Source organism: Anopheles maculipalpis, chromosome 2RL (assembly GCF_943734695.1).
Source record: "Anopheles maculipalpis chromosome 2RL, idAnoMacuDA_375_x, whole genome shotgun sequence".
Lineage (NCBI taxonomy): Eukaryota > Metazoa > Arthropoda > Insecta > Diptera > Culicidae > Anopheles > Anopheles maculipalpis.
In genome coordinates, this window is record NC_064871.1 from 87,522,214 (window position 1) to 87,546,772 (window position 24,559).

Genomic DNA, 24,559 nt, shown 5'->3' on the forward strand with positions numbered 1-24,559 from the left:
ACAACCGGCTTAGAGAGTGGGGCTTATCTTTTGCTAGAATTTAACTTCGCAGCGCTTTGCCACTTACAGAGTTCAAATTCCAGCTTCCGAGTGGGGTTCGGATCGATAGTTTTGTTTCAATGCGTTGCACTTCTGCGAAAACATTCTCACGTGTGCCACAATGCTCGGTGGTGTGTAAGGAGTGTTCTGTGCTGATAAGAGCATTGGAGTTCCTAGTGGCATCCCTCGACCTCGTGCAAGGGTGTTAGAAGGGTCTAGAATTCGCGCTCCAACGCCAGCAGCGCCTTGATAATGACAATCGGATCTATTCGCATGGCCAGAATAGATCCAGCTCCATCCATCCATCCAGCTGTGTTTGTCATACAGCCATTGGTCACTTATCAGCAAGGGAGTCGCGTTGAACATTGCAATTTGGTTAAAGATTTGCTGTAGCATGAATCACATTTCTTTTTGATAACTTTTGAAATTTTAATAACTTCCCAGTTTGCTATCAGAAACAGTCATAACAAACCGCACCAAAAGTTTGCCTGTTTCTTTACACTTTTCCAACATCGGCACGTTGCTCAAAGTGTAGTGTTAGTGTTCCTAAAATAATGCCACGTTTAGCTAAATTTGTATCAACAAACTTGAGGATCGCCATCACTCCAATCAAAGCTTTCGTTTCTTTTCGTCCAATCGCTCGATGAGCGATGGTTGGCCGTTCCGGAACCTTGCCCCTGTTGTTAGTATGGCTACGCATCAGCAACAGCAAACTTTGGCCCTGGCATTCAACGTGCCCCGCACGGGTTGAGGTCTTGCACAAACGCCGAAGATCCGTACGTGAGCAAGGGAGTGCTATAATACTAAGTTTTTTTAGCACAAACTAGGCCATCGGGAACAGCTGGTGTAAAGGGAATCAAAATTTCTAATCTTCCTTCGTGCTATATAAAGAAAGACTTTTTTGCTGTAGTCTAGTTGTACCTTCTTATCAGCGTCTAGTTGCAAGTGAGTCGGAACAGGGATTGTTAAACCTATTTACATTGTGCTCTGTTTCTGTCCACCCATCATCGAACTGTTGCTTCATATCAAGTGTTGGTTTCAAAGTCCAACAGGCCTAACTAAGTGCATTCTATCACCCAGGAAATAAGTTACCAAGTGACTAAACCGTTTTGCTGTAGGTTCTCTTCAGTTCGGATCGATACAACAAAACACTGATGCAGTATGGCTACATTCGAAGTATGTAAATAAGCCGCCTTTATGGTTCGCCTTATGACTTTCGACGGAAGTGAGCGATCGGAATGGACGCGTCAACACTTGGCAGACTCAACTTTGACCCGATTACAGACGCCGTGCGTCCAACGCTGGTCGTATGTATAATTAATTTAATATTTTTCGCACTTGTGGTGAACAGCTGCCGCTTTCTGGTCAAATTAGGAATAGAAAATCCGTTCGCACATAGTGGACACAATCGGTAGGTTTGTTTTCTCTGTTTGCTATCATTTTGCAATGTTTATGATCAGCAATAAACAATTCGCAAATCTGAAACAACAAACCCTCACATAGTATGTTCGCCGAGCTTCGGTTACAGTTTTGCAACCTTAAGTTGGGTGCGAATTAGACAAAAACGAATGGAACGTTTGTGTCTGGCTGTAGGGCATAAAGTTTGGCTTAATTAAAACCATTTTGGTGACGTGAATTTTGAGCATGTTTCAATAACCTTCATCACGAACACGTGAGTTTTGTGCTCTGGCTGGAGGCGTATTGCGTGTTTTTGGAGCGCCAAATTATGAAGTTTTAGGTTACTTATATTTGCATTACTGATTTGTTTGGTGTGGCACAATAATTAACAACAGGAAGTTATTCTAAAAGGATAAAATCACCTTAAAAATTGCATCAAATCTCCGTACATTATTCCTCTATTTGAAAAAGCTATTCCAAAAATCGTTCGATATACAAGGGGACAACAGCATTTACATACATTTAGGCGCAGTAAACCCATGTCACAAATTTTCCACAAATATTGAATAACAAAACAACCTATTGGTGTTCGTACTGTGCTCCTCCTAGAAGTAGAAATCACATAAAATGAGCTCTTAATTGAATGTGATCCCATAGAACAATTACTGTAAAAAAATCGTCTATGACTCAAAACCGTTGAGCTGTAACGTTTCGATGCGTTACTTAGTACATTAAAATCATTCAAGTAGCTCATCGAGTTCCTCGGAACAGAATGAGAAGTTTTACAAGACTCTGTAGTGTGTGTGCGTGTGTGTATGGAATAACTAGATCTTATCCACCGTTCTGTTCACACATCGGTGACCTTCGATCGATTCCTTCCCATACCTGCTGCTCATAACGTCGTGTTCAATTTACGTTTACGAAGAAGAAATCATCCAAGGGCCAAGCCGCCGTAGCACCGTGTCAACAACTAGCCGGTCCGGTACCTAGTCCGGTACCTTTCATCTGTCACCTCGATCATGCAAAAGCGCACCACCGATCGAATCGAAGGAGGGCTTAACTAATTGAACAATCCAATTCAATTATAAATGGCCAATAAAATGCTAATCGAACCATTCCAAGCGCTTTGTCTCCGGCATTCCGATCGTAAATCGGTGACAATTAGTCACCGTGGGTGATCGTGGACGTCATCGTAGGAAGCGAGCGGTGTCTAACCCGTCTCGACGGGTGCGATTCTTTACAATGTGACACGTAGCAAACAGAGGAGAGCGAGCATCGTAATGTACTAAACGATAATATCAACCGAGCTAAATAGGGCCTCCCTCTCCCCTCTGACACATGGGGTGTGCGTGTTGTTTGCAGCGTATCGGCAAAAAGGGCACGCTGCAATTGGGTCGCAGCACTTGGTGCGATAAGTGTGTTTCCCTGTATGAGACTTTGGCATGGCAATATCTTAGTGATGAGAAAAAGCGTTTCTTAGTACACAGTGCAAGTTTGTTTGCTGTCGCAAATCTCCAAACAGTGCGATCTTTAAATGGATCAAACCGAACAAAGACATTCGAGTGTTTAGTTTAACGGATGGTTAGTACAGTGCTAATCAGTGGTGCACTTGATATCGAGCTTTTTTACGGTCAGTGTGTGGGTTTGTGATTGCTGCTGCTATCAGCTGCAAATGATGCAATGTGCAGCCCCATCTTGAGTATATGAAGCGGGGCATTTGGAAGGACGCAAATGTGAATGAATAAGTGGCACATAATATGGCTACAGAAGTCCTCGATACCGCTCACGATTCCGGCCATTCTAGCGAACTTACCAACGCTATCACTACTAAGCCTCATCTATCTACGTGGCTGGCCTGGGTCGTTCGGTAACATTCTCATAGCATGATCAACCCATCGAAGTCTGGCAAACACATAGGGCCAAAAATCTTTTTGACCATTCTTCTCTCGAAAGCAACTAAAATGTCAGTTGTAAACCGAGTCTATGTCTCATAAGCGTATATAAGTACTGGTATTATGAAGGTTCTAGGCAGATAGTTTTACCTTAAAGTTATGATCTCCTATTTATACATCACTCTTACCATAATTAGTGTTTGTTGACAGACCTACTAAAACGTGTTTAGTACCATCTTATCAACAATATACAATTAGAATCAAATTCCAACGACTATGTTCCATCGGTAGTTCAAAACCATGCATAATCTTCAACATCGGTGACCCACTTACTGGCACTTAGAACGTGCTCCTACACGTTTCGCGAATGATAATATACTATCCAGAGGAATGACTTAATCCTGGACTAGTGCACTGGACATTAGTGCTTAATAGCATCCCCTGCCGAACACCATATGATTACGACACGTGTGTCCGAGCCCTCATCTTCCGCCATCGTGGTGAAGCTGTTCATTACGGGACGGGATCCCGATCGGACGTAACGAAGTAGATAGCTTTGATGTTGTTCTTGCCTTTTTTTCTCGCTCTTCGACCCTTCGTAGTAAAAACACTTTTTAGTAGAGTTACTGGCCAAGGCACGTCTAGTCGGTTTTTTTTTGTCAGTAAATCACCAACGGGTAGGTACTTTTTGTTTGCCTTTCGAAAGCCCCATCACGTTCGCGAGGTGTTTCGTACCGTCTGGAGAAGAATAAACGAAGTCACGATCGCCACAATTGCTTAAGAGGCACAGTATCGATAGAACGCTACTGTTTGAATAGGGTTTATATGATCAAGTATTGAGGTAGGACTTCTCTTCGCATTCTATTCTGATCCTGCCAGAAAGCGCTCGAACGTAATGTACCTTTCCAAATATTTGCTCGATAATTCGTTGGTTAATAAGAGTCATTAAGAGAATGTTGTGCGTGCGTACACAGGCATGCCAGCCGGTCATAAAAGTCAAGTTGAGTGTTCGCAACCTTGAACCAGCGCTGCACATAAGCGCTGCTTGTCTGCAGAAACATAAACATACCGCCAGTAAGTTAGTCCCACCACGCGACTCGAGTGTCACCGGCCAGCATGCGAAGCGTCCAACTGGCTTCTGTTGGTCGTGCAGAAAAGTGTTGCAGCATTAAATGGCAATCCAACACATTCTACCACTGAATCGGCTGCACTCAATGCCCCAACACCACTAACCGGTTTGCGAGAGATTCGCGTTTTGGATGCATTTGGTGGTCCTGGCTGCAGCTGTTGCAGTATGTTGCAATCGACATGTTAGTCCAGCTAGCACGGGTGGGCTGCGAAGGCGTTCCTCGTCATCTTCCACCAAACGGTAGATGGACTTTCGGTTTTTCAATCATCTCGGTTTTGAGTACTGTGCAGTGTGAGTGCTAGAAAAGTGTTACGGCGACCTTGTACGAACATAAGCTAGCTAACGAGTTCTATTTTTTTCGGTGAAGCAGCTAACGTTCAGTTTCTGCAATTTTGCTTGTAAACGATTTTCCATTGGGAGCATATTGCTTATTGGAACGGGTTATTCTTACTGGTTTGTGGTATGTTTGTGCACGGGTTTGGAATTGGTTTGGAGTTATGCAATCTTCAGTGTCAGCTGACCAGCTGCAGATTGCAGCTAGCAGCGGTGAATAATGTTTTCGTTTACTCATAAATCCTGCTCAATGACTGTCATTATGCTGTCTCAAAGGAAATGGTACGTTATGTTGTAAGATTGGAAGAGTTAGTGGACATTTTTTTTTTGTTCCAACTAATGGCGCTATTCTGATGGGCAGCACAAGGTTAATTACGCTGTTCTGTAGAAATAATTTGGCAATCAAATGTGACGTGATCTATAGAGAAGTGTGTAGGTTACACATTGAAATTAATGTGCTTGAAATATTGAAAGTGATAGTTGAAGTGCTAGTGCACACCTTACTTCCGACAAATGGCGCTATTTAGAAGTAAATTTTTTCTAAAGTATATTATTTTTAGCGACATCGTCAAATTAGAATCGTCAAATTTCTGTTCATCATGGCTCAACGACTGTAATTCTTTGGGAGGATCTTTTCCAGATTCGGGAAAGTTTAGCCCTTGGCCTCCCTAAGCATATTAGTCCTGCACTCCATTAGTGCACACTCGTGAAAATTAGGCGATCTCCTCGCCGGCTAACTTGGTCCACAGTGAAAGACATCTCTTGGCGAGTGCTGGAAAAAAATTAACCCATCCGAACTGAGCGACGCTGGGGATGTCCGGCAAACCCTGAGAATCGCGAAAAGTTTCACCCCTGCTTTCATGGGGAAAAATGGAGGAAATCACCGCTGAACTTTGGTCTGCGGTTAAACACTTCTCCTGGCTAGTCAACGAGTTATCAGATGCGTGAATTTACTAGTAGGAGCTAGCCCTGAAGATCTAGCAAAAAGCCTGAAAAAGCCTGTCTGATCCAAGTACATGGAACAGCGCGAGTGTTCGGAATCGGTCATTTCTTCGCGTGATCGGTAATCGCAATCGGAGGATGCTTGTATCCGGTTTGTTCCTGTAAGCAACAATGACCTTCTATGTAATGCTGGCCATCTAATGACTTACTAGTCTTACTAGTATCAGCAAGTCAACTAAGCCATTCCGTGACCGGAGTGATCTCTATAAATCACTTTCAATTTTGTCCTGCTGCTGTGATCGATTTAATTCGCTGATGTATAGTTAACGTCCCTCTGTCGATCGGTGCAGACCACGTCCATAATTAGCAGCACACTAAACGGCTTGTAATGACAACAAAATTATACACATTCATTCAGCTTCACGTTTGGCTATGAAAAAAGAAAAATGCTTCACACTCAACACTTGCTTGCGATTCATAGCATTTTCTTGGTAACTTAATCTTCTGCCAAGTGCGCATTGTATGAGTGTTTCTGTTGCTTCATTTATTAGAATTCTATTCATCGGGTTCAAGCTGTCAGGTTGATGCTACTTCCGGTCTGGTTCTTCTCACGCTAGACGGGAACCAGATAAAATCTTTCCACACGTCGATTGATGTATTGGTGGTCGGGAGGAATATCTTATTTGCTTCTGACGCCTTCTGACACAGCGGGATGCATCCCAGCACCAACATCTGATCGATGTAGTGCTCGAGGCCCGCCGGACCCCAGTGTCAATCGCAAGGGTGTGCATAAATAAGCACCTAATTTGCATTACCATACCAGACTACGTCCCCCCCTCAGATTACACGGTAGCTGCGGTGAAGTTTATGAACTTTATGTTGACACACACCGGCGTCGCCAGTGGCATCGGAACATATTGTTTAAACATGTCACCGAACAAGGCAGTTTCGTCCACACATTTGAGGCCTCACCGGAGCCATTGACGACAGCTCCATTGTTGATCTTTGCCCGATTCGATCGATGCAGAATCGTGCATCGTCAGCAGATGTCGATTGAATCGTTGTTGAGAGGCACCCCTCATTGACACTCCTCGTTTCGAGGGATTTCGCCGCGCTTTGCGGTTGGCTGTAAGTTCGCAAAAATCGTGATAGACGTAAGAGAATGCAACTGCAATGACGTTGCAGGGAATATCCTTGAATTTTTGAAACGGTTTGTGTGAGAGGCTTTGTTACCATTCACTCTCTGTCTTCTGGGAAGCAGCGTGTGCAAGGTTTCTGGAATTTCTCCTAGTGTTGGTTATTCCATCGTAAATTACTCGGTTGATCTCATTTTTATCTCGCTACATGTAGTTTGCTATAAAGTGACCGGTCCTCGTGGTTCTTAAATTCTCAGAGATTTATGGCTTCAGAATTTTGTTGTTCCACTATTCCGGCCAAACGGCTCAAAACATGGCATTTTAGTCTTAAATTCAAAATCATTTCTACCCCCTTTAACCTTGAATATTCCCGAACTTTATGGCACATTGGAGATATTCAAAAAAGTTATCCAATTTGATTTTTTGTCGGACTGTTTTTCTCTCCTTTTCTTCTTGTTTTCTTATCCGTTTTTCTTACTTCTATTGAGACTAAAAATATCCACGTCTAAAGTTAAGGATGAATCCAGAACCTTCTCATTTTTGTGTATTTGCACAGCTTCATCAATCCGTTGAAAAGGCATTGGCTACAGTAATTTAAAAGCACTTATCACAACAACCAAAAAAATAGACGAACGAGAAGAACGAGGAACTGACAACTGCCAACACTATAAAAAAAATCATCGTTTCGCACTAGAATCAATCCAAAGATATAAATCTGAGCGATCAGCCCGACTGGTTCGGGTTCGGTCAAGATCAAGGTCTGCGTCCATGGCGTCTTACGCGTCTTACCTTTCTCGTCTAGCCAAACCGGTTACTCGGAGTTGGGAAGTTTGTTTTGCTGGACATTGGCTTACATATTATGGGGCAAACGGGCAGCAAACAAAACAAATCCGATAGGTGCGAAATATTTATTTGTTTTTTTGTTTTGTTTTATTTTTTTATTTGCAGAAAAGCGTTTACAAACAACTCAAGGACATGGATTGAAGAAAATCGACCAAAACAAAACAAAAAGAATAGACGACTTTATTGTAGAAGACTAACTAGTTTTGGGAGTAGTTCTTCGTATCCGCATCAAATCACGTTCAACTGGTACTGCAACGATACGAAAGGCCAATCAACAAACGGGTCACAATTCCCTGCACATGCACCAGTGTCCCAGACACGCGCGCACGCACACTTACGAAGGGAAGAAGTTAGTAATTGGACACTGTGCAAAAGTGCTCTCGAGAACCAAACCGTGGCTGCAAGATGAAAGACGTCGAGTTTCAAGACATCGAGTATGCGGTCAACGTACGCAAAAGTTTCCGTAAGTATTGCGCGTAACGCCTTCTGCACTTTGTCTTGCTGCAACAGCATTGCACTTGGGATGCACTTGCGTCAGCGTCCTGACGGGCCGGCAATCTGGACGCCGTACCAGGAAGGACTGTTGGTACTGTACTGGCCGAGGTTAACCAGTTGTGCCGCTTCGAACCGATGCAGCACTGTAATTTTAAATGAATTATTTTTACCGCTTGTCTTGCATCGGTTCCGATTCTAGCTTTGAGTGGTGCGTAGGTAGTATCGTGTAAGCTTGGGTGCGTCTCTGAACGGAAAGGGCATTTTTAATCGATTAACGGATTTGTTTAATTTATTTTAACTATTAAAAACATCAAGGCAGAACTCTTTTAAAACTACTCTCGACTGAAGCGTTTTTTTATAGCACTGTACATAAGTTTTTATAGCACTTTTTTATAAACCCACACAATAGCTCATTAAATCATCATCCAAACTGACGGATCTCTTTTTAACTTCAACTCAACGTTTCCATTCAAAAGCATCAACGTTGCTTTTGACACGTTGCCTTCCGGCCAATCATTCCGTTGGGTGCCGCTGCCTGAAGGTCAACACACAATACGAAAAGATAGACGCAACACAAAAATTCCAATCGCAATGGGAAGAAGATTAACCTTTTCAATCACAACAGCCTAACAACCTCTTCATTTGGAAGCAAAAATCCACCATCAGACCGTGACACACATAGCAGTGATAAATAGTGGTTAAGAGTTATTCAACCTTTGGTAGATTTTGCAACCCTCTCTCCCAATAATCATAATTAATGTTTGCTTTAAATTTCATAACCGTTCTTGTTCATTTTTCTTTTGCTGTGGTTTTTTGTTTCAGTGAGTGAAAGCCACAAACGGAACATCCTGAAGGGTGTGAGCGGTGTCTTCCGGCATGGACAATTAACAGCAATTATGGGTCCCTCCGGGGCTGGCAAAAGTAGTTTGCTGAATGCAATTTCTGGCTATCGGTAAGTAGTTAAGCTGCTCGAGCTGCCTTAAGGGCGGTTGTTTTTGAATTATGTTTCAAGCTGGTAAGTTATCACGGTACACGCAACAGCTTGCACGCTTTCTGCAGTGTGCTTAATAACGACGTTTGCAATGACTTTGCGACATTTGATCCAATAGTTGAGGTAAACAGGGATGTACTTAACTCAACTGCTTAAACTTTTGAACCTACGCGCTTAAGCCTTCTTAGAATCGTTTCACAGCTCACCCTTGAAAAGCTATCCAGAAATGCACAACAAAGACCTTTTGGTCAAGTGATTTTATGCAGATGGAAAGGTGGAAATTAATTCACACACAACATTAGAATCTCTTTCACGAGCATTAGCGCTCGTTTAATGGCTCTCCGAACGGTGCGCACCGTCTAGAAACAATCGCACATTTGCGTCTAATGACACTTTACAGACACGATTTGTTGCAGCACAATATGACATGAAGCTCTTGACTTTGTGGTTGCTCAGACTTTGACGAAGTGTGCTTACGATCATTGTAGTTAGTCGGAATTTTTCTTTTGCTGGGTCGTACGATATCATTTTCATGACGGTGATCAGTACGTCAAATTTTATACAAACTATTTAGAAGACTGATTGAGAAGATTGCTGTAGTCTTTCGGATATATATTCTTCTAGAGAGAACTTCAGGGTCCCTTTCTCCAACGATTTTAGTAAAGCCTAATCGATTTTGTGCAGACTACTATTTGTAACTCCATATTTAAGTACCAAAATTTTAATTATTTTATACTTTTAAGGCGCTAACGATTTTACAAAATGCACCTCAGATGTGCAGAAATCTAGTTTATTTTTGATTTTCGTTAGTTTTTCCTACATTTGGTGAGGCCTGTTCATCAGGTCCCACCTAGACTTTGCCAAACCGGTTACATATGTGATGGCCTTCGCGCGCAGCATAGTTCATCGCCAGCAATAGTCTAGGCACGCGGTGCACATTGGCAGAATGCCAAGAACGTCTCGGTCCCCCAGTATACCTGCTCATTCCGTTTCTGCAGAGTAAATATTTGCAAAATCTTTTTGCACCAAAATAGTTACTAATGCTCATTAATGTTTGAAGATGGTATTCCTTTTAATATATTCTTTTTAAAGAAGTAAAAATTGAATCCTAAACTGGAAATCAAGCGCTAGTTAAATTATGTTGCACAAAAATTAACACCTCAATAACCAATCACCGTCAATCGTCCGCTTTACTGCAGCATCTTCTATATTTAATTCACTCACCAATTCGTCTCACAGCTCACTACAGGCTGGCGTATGCCTTCGCCAGTGTACAAAACGTATGCAAACGCGTAAAGCAGGCCATTGACCGGTTCAGACACACCCGCGATCGCGTGCGCAAGATCGCCCCAGAAGTAAAGTGCAACATCATATCCCGCTGCGGGGCACATCGGTTAGAGGCAGAGTCGCTCGAGCGACTTCTTCACTACACCCTTATGAAATCTCTCTCGTATACACGTTACCTCCTACAGACCACCTACGGGCATTCATCTACGGCCATGTTCTCGAAGCTCCCCGAGCTATGTTGCACATTACTTGGCAGTTATTCGCACCGGATCGAATATAAAAATCGTGCTGGTGGGTAGGGTCGGGCGATGATCAATGAAACCGCCCCACGTGCCACGTGCAAACTTGTGAAGTAATTTATGCTGACAACGCCCGGCGTCCTCATCCACTGAAGACATAATCAATAAACCCACCAAACGTACGCCCTACCCTGGGATGGACAATTAACGATCGTTGTGTGTTTTGCACTTGATCGGTTGACGAGACGCGAATTAACGGTTTCATTGTTCAAATTTGACTTTACTGATGGCAGCGAGTTGTCAATCAGTTTACCATTGGGAGCCATTGTTTATTGCTTTGCTCACCCATAACTGCACACGTTCGTTGCAGTTTCGCTTTATGTTTGGCCGCGACTTTCGATTTCACTAACCGCAACCGTACTTGTACTAAGGTGTAACGGGTGGGTTTGACACATTGGGCATTATTGTTTAATGATACGTACACGCATTCGCTGAACCTGAACCTGACTTGTGCGCATGATAAATCGCCGTTCGCCAATCCACTGCAGCCACGCCGACCTTGCAGCCGAAGTGCGAAACTATTTTTCTTTCTCTCCCTGTTGTTGTTTCAATCATTGCCAATAATGACACGGCTGCGGTGTGCCTGATTTGATGAGCAGCGTGTATGCATGTGTCATTTGATGCAAAAAGAAACGGTCGGTGCAGCGAGACGTAACCGGAGCAGTTTGTCATTAGCGCAATTTATAATCGAAGGTACGGTTGAGGGTTGGGGCAGGTTTTATGACATGCAGGCTAGACATTTACATCTTTTTTTACACCGCTGTGGAATAACTAATGGTTGGCTATTTGTCATTTTGGGTTCGTTGGAGGAAATAATTCGCGAGCGTGTGTCTGCACGTTTGAGGGGAATCGATTATGAAATGGAGCTGTCACGGGAATATATTTTGTTCGCTCAGTTATGTAGATGAATAATTCAATTTAGTTCGTTCAGTGATCATGATCGTCAATTGTAGCGTGGAGTATATTGCTTAAAATATCACGTGACGGAGGCTTGCGTTCGAAATTCTCGTCGGTCCAGTAATAAAATAACGGCGAACTGAGCAATTGCATACATTTAGGGGATGCAGTTCCAACATCGAATTTTTAATTGTTGTTAGTTGTGCATATAAGCCAAACTATTCTAAAATTTCAGTAGCGACTCATATTTTTTAGTAAAATCATTAAATGTAAAGAGTTTTGACTGCCCTTCAAACTTCTAAAAACTATAAAAATAATTAAATAACAACATGTCGACCTTATTCAAACAAGTGACACACTTTCTCAGACAATGGCAAATGACCTAAAGAGCAGGATTTCCCTCTTCTCCTTCACCTTCACCCATCCTTATTGCAAGCTGCTATCGTGTGTTTTACAGTGTGACTGAATGGGTAATTAATGAATCCATTGTGGTGATTAAAACAATTAAGTAGGTTAAATAAACGATTGTCCGCACGATGCCAATACTTGTGCCATTATCCAGCCCCACCAATTCTGGATCAAACCTCCCTGCAGGCAAAACGTCAACCGGAAGGGTACTCTGTCGTGTGGTGTGCAAACCGCTTTCACTTATTTTGGGTCGTTCTCGTTCTGTTTCGTTCTTTATGCACCGCTGCAGCAAATCAGGCGTCCAGGGTACGGTACATCTGAACAAGAAGGCATCCTGCTACATCACACAGGAAGATCATCACCAACCGATGCTGACGGTCGAGGAGTTGATGGCAATTGCGTGCAAGCTTAAAATCAAAGATCAATCTGACTGTCAGGAAACGATCACGGAAGTACTGTCCAGCCTGAACCTTAACCATCGGCGCAATGTGACGGCCGAACGATTGAGCGGTGGCGAACGGAAGCGGCTGTCGATTGCGCTGGAGATGGTTGCCAATCCGTCCATCTTCTTTCTGGACGAACCGACGAGCGGGTTGGACGAGGTAACGGCAGCGAACTGTGTGCGGCTGTTGCGCGATCTTGCCCGCCAGGATCGGACAGTCGTGTGCACGATTCATCAACCTTCGGCGAGTATTTTCGCGCTGTTTGATCACATATACGTGATAGCTCGGGGCCAGTGCGTGTATCAGGGTAATCCGAAGGCGCTCGTCCCGTTTCTTGCCCACCTAAACATCGAATGTCCGCGGCATTACAATCCAGCTGACTTTAGTAAGTATGCGGAAAGAGGTGTTTATTGGTGGAAAAGTATTTCGAACTTATTGTATCCATTTGATTATAGTTATTGAAATCTGTGATAGTGACACCCAGGAACTCATTCCAACGCTTGCCAATGCGATGCAGAACGGAAAATCGATCTGCTCCGAGCTTCAGCTTACCGGTGCGATTGCGGCCGGCGGTTCCGGACCCACCTCGCTCTCCTCCGATCACGAACCATCCTCGCTCGAGCCGGTTAGCGAGTTTGTGCTGAAGCCGACCGTTACCTCGATGATACTGGATCGGCAAGGTCCGCACGTTAGTACGTTGGTGCAGAAGATGAAACAGATCACACGCTTCTTCCACAACCGGCACGCCGTGTCTGGGTTCGTGCAGTTTTGGGTGCTGTTTCGGTTGATGTGGACGAAGATTATACGCAACCGGACGGTGCTGTGGATTCAGCTGATACACCACATAGCGTGTGGCATTTTTATCGGTAAGAATGCTTCATTCGTATGTCCCTTAGGGTTATAAGGCAAAGCTATTAGTAGATTGTCTACATTTAGGCGTTTTCTGGAATGGTGCTACAAAAACGCCTAAATGTATGCAATTTTTTAAGTTATCTGTTTGAATGCAGTTAATTTTTGGAACTTTTCTTTTCTGATAATAATTCTAATGATTTAAAATGCAATTGTCTTGAAATGTTCATTAAGAAAACATGATTCTCCATTTACAGGCCTAATATTTTTGAACGCCGCCAACGATGGAGCCCGAATGTTTGATCATCTGAAGTTCTGTCTTGGTGTGTGCTTCTTCTTCTGCTACACTCAAGTAATGGTACCAATTTTAAGCTGTAAGTATCAGCCTCTTGCACCTCCAATGATCTACTGTTAACGATAATTTAACAATTCCAACAGATCCACGAGAGGTAAAGCTGGTCAAGAAGGAATGCTTCAATCGCTGGTATGGCTTGTTTCCGTACTATCTTGCCCTGACATTGTCCCGACTACCGGTTCAGCTGCTGCTCAACATTGTGTTCACCCTGCTAGTTTACTGGCTGTCCGGTTTGCCGCCAGAGTTCTTCCGGTACTGTTTGTTCGCACTCGTCGGCATTATCGTGTCGCTGTGTGCGGAAGGCTTCGGTCTGATGATTGGTGCCACCTTTAATGTCATGGTAAGCTGACAGCTGCCAGTCGGTATGCATGGTATTCGTGAATAAGTTGACAATCATTTTTCTCTGTTTACAGAACGGTTCTGCCATCGGTCCGCTAACGATTGCACCCTTCCTCGGGCTTGCCATCTACGGGTTCGACTTTGCACCTCAGATTCCGGTACTTATGCAGTGGCTAATGCGCGTATCCTTCATCCGCGGTGGTGTCGTGTCCGTCGTTTTGGTAGTGTTCGGTTACAATCGGGCCCGGCTCGAGTGTAACGAGATGTACTGCCACTTTGACGATCCGAAGGTTCTACTGCATTACGTACGCATCGACAACACTACGCTACTGTTCGAGCTGACCATTCTGATCTCGATGACGCTCTTCTACCGGTTGGTGTGCTACCTGAGCTTACGGAGACGGTTCTACAAGTAGAGAATCGAACCGGGGCCCCTTCGCTTGGAAGGCCAATGAAAGGCAAACAAATAATGTGATCCTGTCGCTGCGGCTTGGTTAGGCTGTAGTCGAGAGTTTTTTTTTGTTCTTATAGTGTAGCAAAGTATCTCCTCATGTATGGGTGGGTTTTTTTGTTACAAACTTTTTTTTATTTCTTCAAAATGACTCTATAAACACTGGACAATAGCAAATAACAAGACTTGATATTCAGTTCCATGTGGGGGTAGTAATAAGAGAGTTTTTTTACAAAGATTATACACACACACACAACCCACTAGGGAAGGGCTTTTACAAGACGAATCCAAAGTACTAATGACAGGATAGGGTCTCTCACACTCTCTCTCTCTCTATGGATAGGTATCGCTGTGAGTAGGCTCGATGCAGTTTTGATTTAGGGAAGGGAATGTTTATAATGCCAGCAAAACACAAATCAGTAGATATGCGCAATGCATCACAACATTCCCCTTAGAGGCGTAGAGGAACGCGTTTTGTTTTATTTTAATGCTAGAAACAGTAGAAACAAAAAAAAACAGTACGGTTTCGAGTTAGACTTAAGCTGTGCAGTGATGCAGCCGACTTATGATTTAGAATTAACGTTAAGCTGTTTGTGGTTGAAATGGATAAAGCAAAACAAAACAAAACAGACACACAATCAGTGATGATATTTTGTTAAGAAAAGGCTAAAGGAAATTACAAATTTTACTGTACTTACAAAAGAAAACCTGTGCAACACACAAATAAACGATGGATTGGTCACTTTTTCGATTGTTGGAATTGGTGTTTTGTCTCTAATTTATAGCTTCATTTAAAAATAATCTACCCTAAATGAATTTAATAATTTTTACCTATTTTGAATGCTTTTAACCTTTTTTTTTATCTAGATAATTTAAACGCTAAAATAATTAACAACTCATTTTAAATTTGAAAATTGTCAACGGTTTGAAATGAAGCGTTTTTATGAAACTTTTCAGTGCTAGTTTCCGTTGAAATATTTCACACGAAAATGCTTCCTTTTGAAAAGACTGTTTTATATCGCGATAAAAATGAGGAAAAATATCTAAAAATAATATTTACAGAAATGACCTTCGATGAAATGTTAAGTAAAAAGTATCTTAAATTATGCAATTCAAATAAAGACAAAAATAAATAACCTTCAATTTTGGGAAATTTCCTCCTCGAACGTGATTTCCCTTTCAAACGACTAGCAGAAATGTACACGTACAGTGCACTCATTAACCGAGACAATTCAATGTGCCCCACCTAAAACCATTGTCCTCTTAGCAGCTCTAAAACTCTGAGTAATCACTCAGTTTACATATTTTTAATGAATCCATAAAAAATGGAACCTGAGGTTCAAGCAATGTGAGCCATTTATTTGCCGTTAATTGTGCACCGAAACAGGTCGTCTGTCTGACGAGGGAAAATGAGCATTTTTCTTAGCTCATCACTCTTACTGCTTCATTAGCAAGGGACAAAGGGAAGACGAATAAAAAACAAACACACACACACATACTCTTTGAAACGGATAACCATTTGTAGAGAAATATTACGCCCAGCCCCAGGATACGATCAGCAGCCAAATGGACCTGTCAGCCGAAAACATCGCGTTTGGCACGCTGCTGTGCATTTTGCGTTGAATTTCGTTGCTTCCTGCGCGTTCTGGACCAACGCCAATGTTACTAAAATATTTTCTCGAACCTGCAGTGTGGCCGTTACTTCCACGGTGCACGGTTCGGGAAACGGTCGACTAATCCTCCCGATCGACGGTGCAAGTGTTAGAATGCAATTTTTTCTTTGCCTTCGGCTGTCGCCGGTTGGGATGATGGTTTGGGATTTGCCAAAATTATTTCATACCATCTGTCGTGACAGACCATCCCCAGCCACCTGGGAAGACAAGCATGTAACGGTGCGGAGGAACGTTTTTTGAATGAAAATAGTGTTTGAAAACAAAATGTAAAAATACGTGATTTGATTGAGTTTTTTATTGAGCTATGGAGATACGAAATCAATGTATTAAGTTTTCGAACATCCACAGCAACAGTTTAATTAATGTGGCACTTTTATGGCATTCGAGGTAGCTCAATCTAGATGCGGTAGATCTGCAATGCCCACTGTATGATGATGCACCGTTTTGCACGTTGGCATGGTGTCGTGCGAGACAAGTTGGCAAGCTAGCTTCTCCATTTATCATGGGATCAAAGAGTGAAATAGCTTAATGGAACATAAATTCTTAACCGTCAGCTGATTCATTCGCAGAGAAGAATGTGTGTATTAACGAGCGAAAACAAAAGCATTTGGGCGAGAAGAATTAGAATTTGAGGTCTGTGTGTGTGTGTGTGTGCTAGAAATTACAGCAACTTACACAATGCTTGAGCGAATATTGTTGCTAGTATTTCTGAAATCATAAAGTTGTACAAAAGCCGCCAAGTGCTTTGCGGTTTGCATACTTAGCGTGTCATAAAATGCGTAGGAATTCTACTTCGCTAAAGCTCGAATTCGAAATGTAAGTCGGCAAATAAAATTTTTATTTTCAATTAAAATTGCATTTTGATTTTAAATATGCGACCAGCGACCTCGGTGTCGTCAAAAAGTGCACGGCTTACAGACGCATCCGCACTGTTCAGCAAAAAGGTGGACAGACCAAAGACACATCGAACGGTAGGTCATTCATCCCGATCGGACCAAGACTGACCGAGTTGTTATCGATTTTCCACAGGAATGCGTAGGTTTTCCCTCCAGAACTGGGTGAGGGGTGGATGGATCGGGTTGGGGTGTTCTGCGAAAAGATGCGCGGGCCAAAGACGCATCCAACGGTAGGTCATTCATCCCGATTGGCGGAAAAATGAGGGAGTTATGGCCGATTTTCCATGAGAATGTTGGGTTTTTCCTCCATAACTGGGTGAAGGAGTGGAGGGATCGGGTTGTGGTATTCAGCAAAAAGATGCGTGGGACAAAGACGCATCCAACGGTAGGTCATTCATCCCGATTGGCGGAAAAATGAGGGAGTAATCGTCGATTTTCCACGGGAATGTTGGGTTTTTCCTCAATAACTAGGTGAAGGAGTGGAAGGATCGGGTTGGGGTGTTCTGCAAAAAGATGCGTGGGACAAAGACGCATCTGACAGTAGGTCATTCATCCAGATTGGCGAAAAAATGAGGGAGTTTTCTCCGATTTTCCGTGGGATTGCCGTGGAGAGGGTGGTGGGATGGGGGTCACAAAATGTGGCGGGGTCCAAGGACGGATGAGCCAGGACCACTGGGAGCAACTGGTAGTAACAGGAGAGCATGAAATCGAGGAGGTAGCTCGAATCGGCCGAAAATTTCCAAATCCAATCTTAAAATCCAAGATCAGTTATAAAATCCCGAGGCAAAAATTATAGTTGAATTTCAGACTTAAAATTTCCAACCCAAATTAAAAACTGACTTTGGATTTTAAAACTGATTTTGGAAATTTTCGGCCGACCCGAGCTACCTCCACGAAATCATGCTCTCCTGTTACTCCTGGTCGGATTTTTGTGGTAAAAATCTGGAAATTTTGGGCAAAAATCCGGAAATTTTTATGCGGCAAAATTCGACCAGGAGTAACAGGAGAGCATGAATCCGAGGAGGTAGCAAATGGAAGTTTTAAAAACCGATTGGAAAATAATTTCTTTCCGACAAGACAAATATTTTCCGGCACAAGTTTTACTTTTTCTCCAATTTTGTGTCATTTCCTCTCCTTTTTATTTCTTTCCTTAAAAATCTTTTAAAAATACCACCACAACGTGGTTTTGAATATCGAAGAACACTAAGGGGGATTTTCCAGAGACTCCCGGAAAATTCCGCCAGCAGCATTCCCGTGGAAAATCGGTGATTACTCCCTCATTTTTTCGCCAATCGAGATGAATGACCTACCGTTGGATGCGTCTTTGTCCCACGCATCTTTTTCCAGAACACCCCAACCCGATCCTTCCACTCTTTCACCCAGTTATTGAGGAAAAACCAAGCATTCCCATGGAAAATCGACGATAACTCCCACATTTTTCCGCCAATCTGGATGAATGACCTACTGTCAGATGCGTCTTTGATCCGTCCACCTTTTTGTAGAACACCCCAACCCGATCCCTCCACTCCTTCACCTAGTTATTAAGGAAAAACCTAACATTCCCGTGGAAAATCGACGATTACTCCCTCATTTTTCCGCCAATCGGGATGAAGGACCTACCGTTGGATGCGTCTTTGGCCCGCGCATCTTTTTGCAGAACACCTCAACCCGATCCCTCCACCCTTTCATCCAGTTATTGAGGAAAAACCCAGCATTCCCGTGGAAAATCGACGATAATTCACTCAGTTTTGGTCCGATCGGAAACAAACAATTTCGAAGAAAAGCTGACTTGTTCAGGTATATTATTGATACAATATATGAGATATCAAATTGATCGGATGTTGTCATTGGATTGTATCACAGGATTGTTGAATCACACATTTTCCATCCAAATATTCATAGTTCAGGGAGCTGTCCATATCGTCTAGACGTTTCACAGCACCGGTTGCTTGGATCAAAAACGCGTGAGTCTGTAAGATTGTGGAACAAACCAAAGACAGCATCCGAGCAATTCTATACCTCACAGATTGAATTATTAATATACCTGAACAGGTCAATATCTTCGTAAACTTGTTCATTCTATTATCAAAAACCCTGTAAGACCCAGTAAGAAGTCTCTATGAGCTGGTACGTGTCCGCCAGATCGTTTCGGACCCGGGCACTCAAAAATCGGAAAAAAGCACTGAAAATCGGTTTGCCTCGATAAGAACGGTGGCCTAGAATAGGGTTAACCAATATTTACCGAACATCATCACTACAAAGTTTAAATATTAACCACAAAAACAGCAAAAAAGCGATCAAAAATCGTTGATCGTTGCGGGTCAAGAATAACATATTGTTTATCATCGGCTTTAATAAATGAGGTTAAGGCGCAGGGTTCAGAAAAATTTGTAAACATATTGGTTTATAAATTTCCTTTCCGACTCGTTTACCCAACAATAAGTATTGTGTTGCCAACCCATTGCAATCCTACTGACCCTTAAACCATCCACTGATCCGAGATATTTCAATTTGTTTGGCTTCATGCAACGCTCTGTGGTATGTTCCACTCACCGGTCGCTCATGGCGGACAATAAATGCGTGGCACCAAGTGGCGCGCCCGCTGCAGACGAAATATTTACAAAATTCCAATGCACACCGTCGAAGCCGTAGTACAGCCGGGCGAGCAAAAATTAATCTTCATCCCAACCCAACCGCTGCTCATCTGCGCTTTTCTTCGAGTGAATCACACTAAAAATATGAATATGTGGTGGGCGCGCTCGGCAAGCATGCCGAGTCCAAGAGTATAGTTTCCCGCCTGCGGCGTTTCTACATCACCATTTTGCAACAAACACACCCACCCACATCGGTGGCCACGACATCGTGTCACGCACTTTTCGCTTGTGAATGATGATGACGCGGTGACATGTCGCGTTTTGATGTTGTACTACAGCGGACCGGTGCCACCGTTTACCAGCATATGGGACCAGGAGACAGGAGATGGTCAATAAATTAAATTGTGAAATGAACGTACGTTAACCTTAATTATTATATTTTTTTGGTTTCACTTACCTTCTAATGACAAGTCGGCAAGATTTAAAGGCAAAAGATGGCTAGACGGACTCAGGTAGGGTGTGGATTTGGTTTTGCAAATTAAGGAGACGCTAAATTTCTAGCACAGCTGCTCTATTTAACGCCAATTTATGTGCTGCTATTATGCTTGCTTGTCAGATTGAATAAATTGTCTTTATTTTCTTGCCAAGAGATGACATTTTTGCATTGTAAGGAGCAGTAAGAGAAAAATCGAAATTATCTAAATTTCAGGTCAAAATCTTTTAAAATCATGTTTGAACGTTTTTGGAACAGAGGTGGACTTAGCATCTTTGATGTCCTGTGAAGACATGCTGACAAGAAGGGTTAAACGGGACCCAAAAATTCTTGGAAAATTCCTCCTGCAGCATTCCCGTGGAAAATCATCATTTTTTGGTGCGATCGAGGCTTACAGCATGGCGTTGAATACCGCTTAGGACCGCGCGCCATTTTGTTGAACACCTCTATGCAGCAAATTTTGGTCTCGAGTAACAGGAGAGCATCCCAGGCGGGGAGGTAGCAGATCGAGGTTAAAAAAGGCAACATAAAATAATTCCCTTTCGATAATGAAAATCTGTTTTGATGTGAAAATTAAGTGCGCCTTTAAATTTAATTTTTTTTCATCTTAAAAATATGTTCTTTTCTTAAAATTCTTTTACAAAGATCTCCTCATTTTTGTTCTTTCTTTAAATTTCTTATACAAAGTTCTCAAAAGCTTGTTTTTTAACGCTAAAGTCGGGTTTTTTTTTGCAACAACGTTTATAATTATTCGATCCGTTTTCGCAACTAGTCATGCAGGTAGTCTTAAGACGACCTTTGATGAATTAAATATATTTTTGAATCATTTTATTCACCTTATTTCGCTACTTGCCAAGATACGATTTTTGTCTTATGTAGACCAATGATCATCGTTTAATAAACTAATAAATGTAGAGAAAGTTGGCTTAAACTCCGATTGCATGACTTTACATGGATAGCAAAAATCGGACGCTTACTGAACCTTAAATTCAACGTGATAAAGGGTCTCAATTTACACTCCGCCTAGGACCTCTGAAAGGCTAAATCCGTCACTGGGGCTTTGTAAAAATTATCACTTCGATTACGAGATCCCTTAATCCCTAGATTGAGCCTCTTTGGTTACAAAATCTCTTGTGGTAGGTGAGTTCCTTTGGTCGAGGTCTCTTACTAGATGACTCTAAGACGACTCATCTCCTTCTCCTCGTTGACCTCGCCATTTGGTGACCCCTAGAAGGAATGAATGAAGGAGCCCTTGCCATCAAAATCTGGGGAGATCTTGAGGTAGCTTCTGATGACGTATTAATGCATTTCCTTTGCAATACTGTTCTCTTTGACGTGACAGTATATTTTCCAATTTGAGTAGACTACACATTCGCTTCTGTTCCGACATTTTTGAACCAGCATTAATCAGCATTACAATGCGTTGGTGCATCAAGCGTACACTCACCTGAACAATGCATGCCCACGTCCGGCCATTCCCAAGGTGATGATAATAAGCGAACAATGCATTTTCTCACATGTGTGTGTGCTAGTACACATGTACCTGGCGGGAGGGTGAATTCCACATTCCAAATTCCAGCGAAAGGTAAAGCCCCAGGAAAAAATACATCTGCCCCCCCCGCCCATCATTTAGTCCTTCCAAACATTTGTCCATGGTGACGTCACACCGTGCACCAGCACGTACAACGCATGGGACTGCGCACGCAAGGACGTTTGATGCCGGTGCAATAGGACAAAAACGAACGGTGCGCTGGAAGGCCATTTCCTCACATTCCTGTACTGTCCATGTGTGAGTGTAGTAGTGTGTGTGCTGTGAGAGAAAGGAAGAGAGAATGTGAGCTTGTTTATGCTTGAATTACTGGAGAAAGGGGGCTTTTTTTCCAGCACAAACACATTGACACCTTCTTTTCACTCCAAAGAGAAGTGTCCCCCCACCGGTTAGAATTGTATGTGTAGGTGTGAGCGTGCCTATTTGAATGTGTACTGGGGAGCAGCATCAAGGTAAAGCAGCCAGGATAATACACGAACCTAACAGAATCCAAGTGTGCTGTGCGACAGTCGAAGGTTGTCCGTGGTTCAGTTCGTTTCGCGGTTCGTGATTTTTAAGCTTGGCCGTGTGCACATGTACAGGTACGCTTAGAAGTGTGTGGTTAGCAGTTACAAGAAGGTTTCTAGAGCTTTTTATACATCTCAATAGTTATCTGTTTAAATGGAAAAGTGAAACAATAAGCCTCTTAGCGATTAAAGATTGTGCTAGTCATGTTGAATACACATTTTCTCTGAATGAAAAAAAAGAGAATTTTAGTTTCATAATATTTTTCAAGTAGTTTAAAAGTGGCTTGTGCATCGAAAACGACTCCATAAGAAAAGATTTTCCAATAGGAAATATCCTTTTTAACCGTTTTTATTTTGCCAAAGAAAAAAGAAAATCATTATCCTTTTTTTCGGGATGTGCTGCGTTCATCGACACACCAACACAATCAAACTGCGCAATACAGTGCTCTGTGTGGGTGCGATGACGATGTGTGAAGTGAGCATCGAAGCAATGGTACAATCGATAATTCTGTTCCCCTTTCGCTTTGCTTTTCTCCAAACAATGTATAACTCACGCACATTTATTCGTTCTTTCTCCGCTCATACACACACAAGTTCAGACATAAAGGCTGACAAAAAAAGGATAATAATAGTAGTAACCAACGGCGTACTCCATAATTTGGTCTAAATGCTGATGAGAGCGACACACCTACACACACTTATGCTCTCACCGTGATTTTGAGAAGCCCAGGCTGCTTTGTTTGTGTGTTTCGTCCTTGCTACTACTACCACTACGATTATAAGCTATCAATATGCAAGGGAGAAGATGATTGATTACTGCAGCAACCACGGATGGCTTCTTAGTAAGTTGAGTGAGGAAACACAACACCAGTGCTTTTGTTTACAAGTTCGCTTCGTGAAAGATTGAGAAGACGAAAAAAAAAAACACGCGCGTGAGCACAGTGAGATGAGACGCCTCTAGTCGCGCAACCCGTGCTGTGAGAGTGAGAAATGTGTGTGAGAAGGTGTTGGTACTTTTGTTTGTTTCTAGCTTAGCTGCCATCGTCGCATCACGTTAATGATGATTAGGCATTAAATTACGTTGAAAAGATTTGTTGCGTCTTTTTGAAGAAGATTAATGAAAGTAACCCTCTCATACAAACACCAATAGCACATAAGGAATACACAAGGTGAAACAGCACATAATGAACACATCACGAAAAACAAATGAACCTTAACCGTTACGTGAGCGGTGCCTGTTTTAAGGGAGGTACAGAACATCGAAAAAGAAAACCCGTAGACGACGATGTTACAGAAGCGTCCACCTGCGGCTTGACGTATGAAAAATGGCGTTACGTCGTTCGTTTTGTGTGCGTAAATATACTGACAATAAGTGGAAAAGTTTGTACATTAACGTAGATTTTAATTTTGTTTTTGCCTAAAAAAATGGCGAAATGGGAAGAAACATTAAACTTTATGTTATAAAAATATTAAGAAAATTCCCAAACAATTTTGAAACCGCTCTGATTAATCGTTTGTGATCGTACCAAGCAAAGCCACTAAACGTGATCCACCCGACAGATGCTTTTCCTCACACGAAAATAATCCCAACAAAACACCTAAACAACCATTACCGGCCTCTGAAAAAAAAATGCTTCACTCCTCTTTAAATGTCATCTTTTATTGGTGTTTGAGGGTTTTCCTGAGAAGTCCCCCTTCTGCTCCCTTCCCTCTATCCGCATGCTTAATTAACAACATTTTGTTTTCGGTCCTTTTTTATCTACTGCCCGTTTCATTTGTAATTAAAAACAACAAGATTTCTCTAGTTTATGCAACGAGCAAAAGGAAAAAGCGGACGCCTGGTCGCTCAACGGCCGTACTCCGTACATCACAATGAAATGATGTTTTTCGCATCCGTGTTTTCCCTCAAAATTGTTTTCCTCTCTCACACATACAGTTCTCACACTCTTCTAGGGGGTATGGTCTCCGTAACCGTACCACAACATACACGCGCACACACTTGGTGCCACAGGGAAAACGTGCGAAATTCGGTCGAGAGATTATAAATAACAAACTAATGCTCGTTCCGTCGGTTGGCGGGTCGGATCGGAGAAGAGAGGGCGAAAGGGGGATAAGGAAACGATTTGGATTATAAAGTTGGAAATAAACCAACAGAAACAAACAGGAAACAAGCTATGTTTTCAATAATCCACAGTCGGACGGATTTTTGCGCCTGGTTTTATGCAATATTCATAGACGCGCACAGTTTAAAAAACCACCCATTTTGGCATTTCTGTACTACCTAAGAAGAGGGTTTTTGAAAAAGGTTATCGAAGGGAAAAC

At 42.5% G+C, this 24,559-nt stretch overlaps 3 protein-coding genes across 5 annotated transcripts in view; 2 read left to right on the forward strand and 1 right to left on the reverse strand.

Moving 5' to 3' along the window:
* LOC126568306 (mitogen-activated protein kinase p38b-like) overlaps positions 1-24,559 on the forward strand; it is a 643,298-nt gene that overhangs the window by 609,769 nt on the left and 8,970 nt on the right. The window lies entirely within an intron of this gene.
* LOC126568491 (ras-related protein Ral-a) overlaps positions 1-24,559 on the reverse strand; it is a 337,581-nt gene that overhangs the window by 180,112 nt on the left and 132,910 nt on the right. The gene's annotated exons all lie outside the window — the stretch shown is intronic.
* On the forward strand, positions 8,078-14,500 carry LOC126568007 (ATP-binding cassette subfamily G member 4). The gene is made up of 7 exons (XM_050224403.1): positions 8,078-8,175; positions 9,030-9,159; positions 12,379-12,917; positions 12,988-13,398; positions 13,639-13,755; positions 13,820-14,076; positions 14,150-14,500. Exons 1-7 carry the CDS (start codon positions 8,118-8,120, stop codon positions 14,489-14,491), a joined length of 1,854 nt encoding a protein of 617 aa, XP_050080360.1. The 5' UTR covers positions 8,078-8,117; the 3' UTR covers positions 14,492-14,500.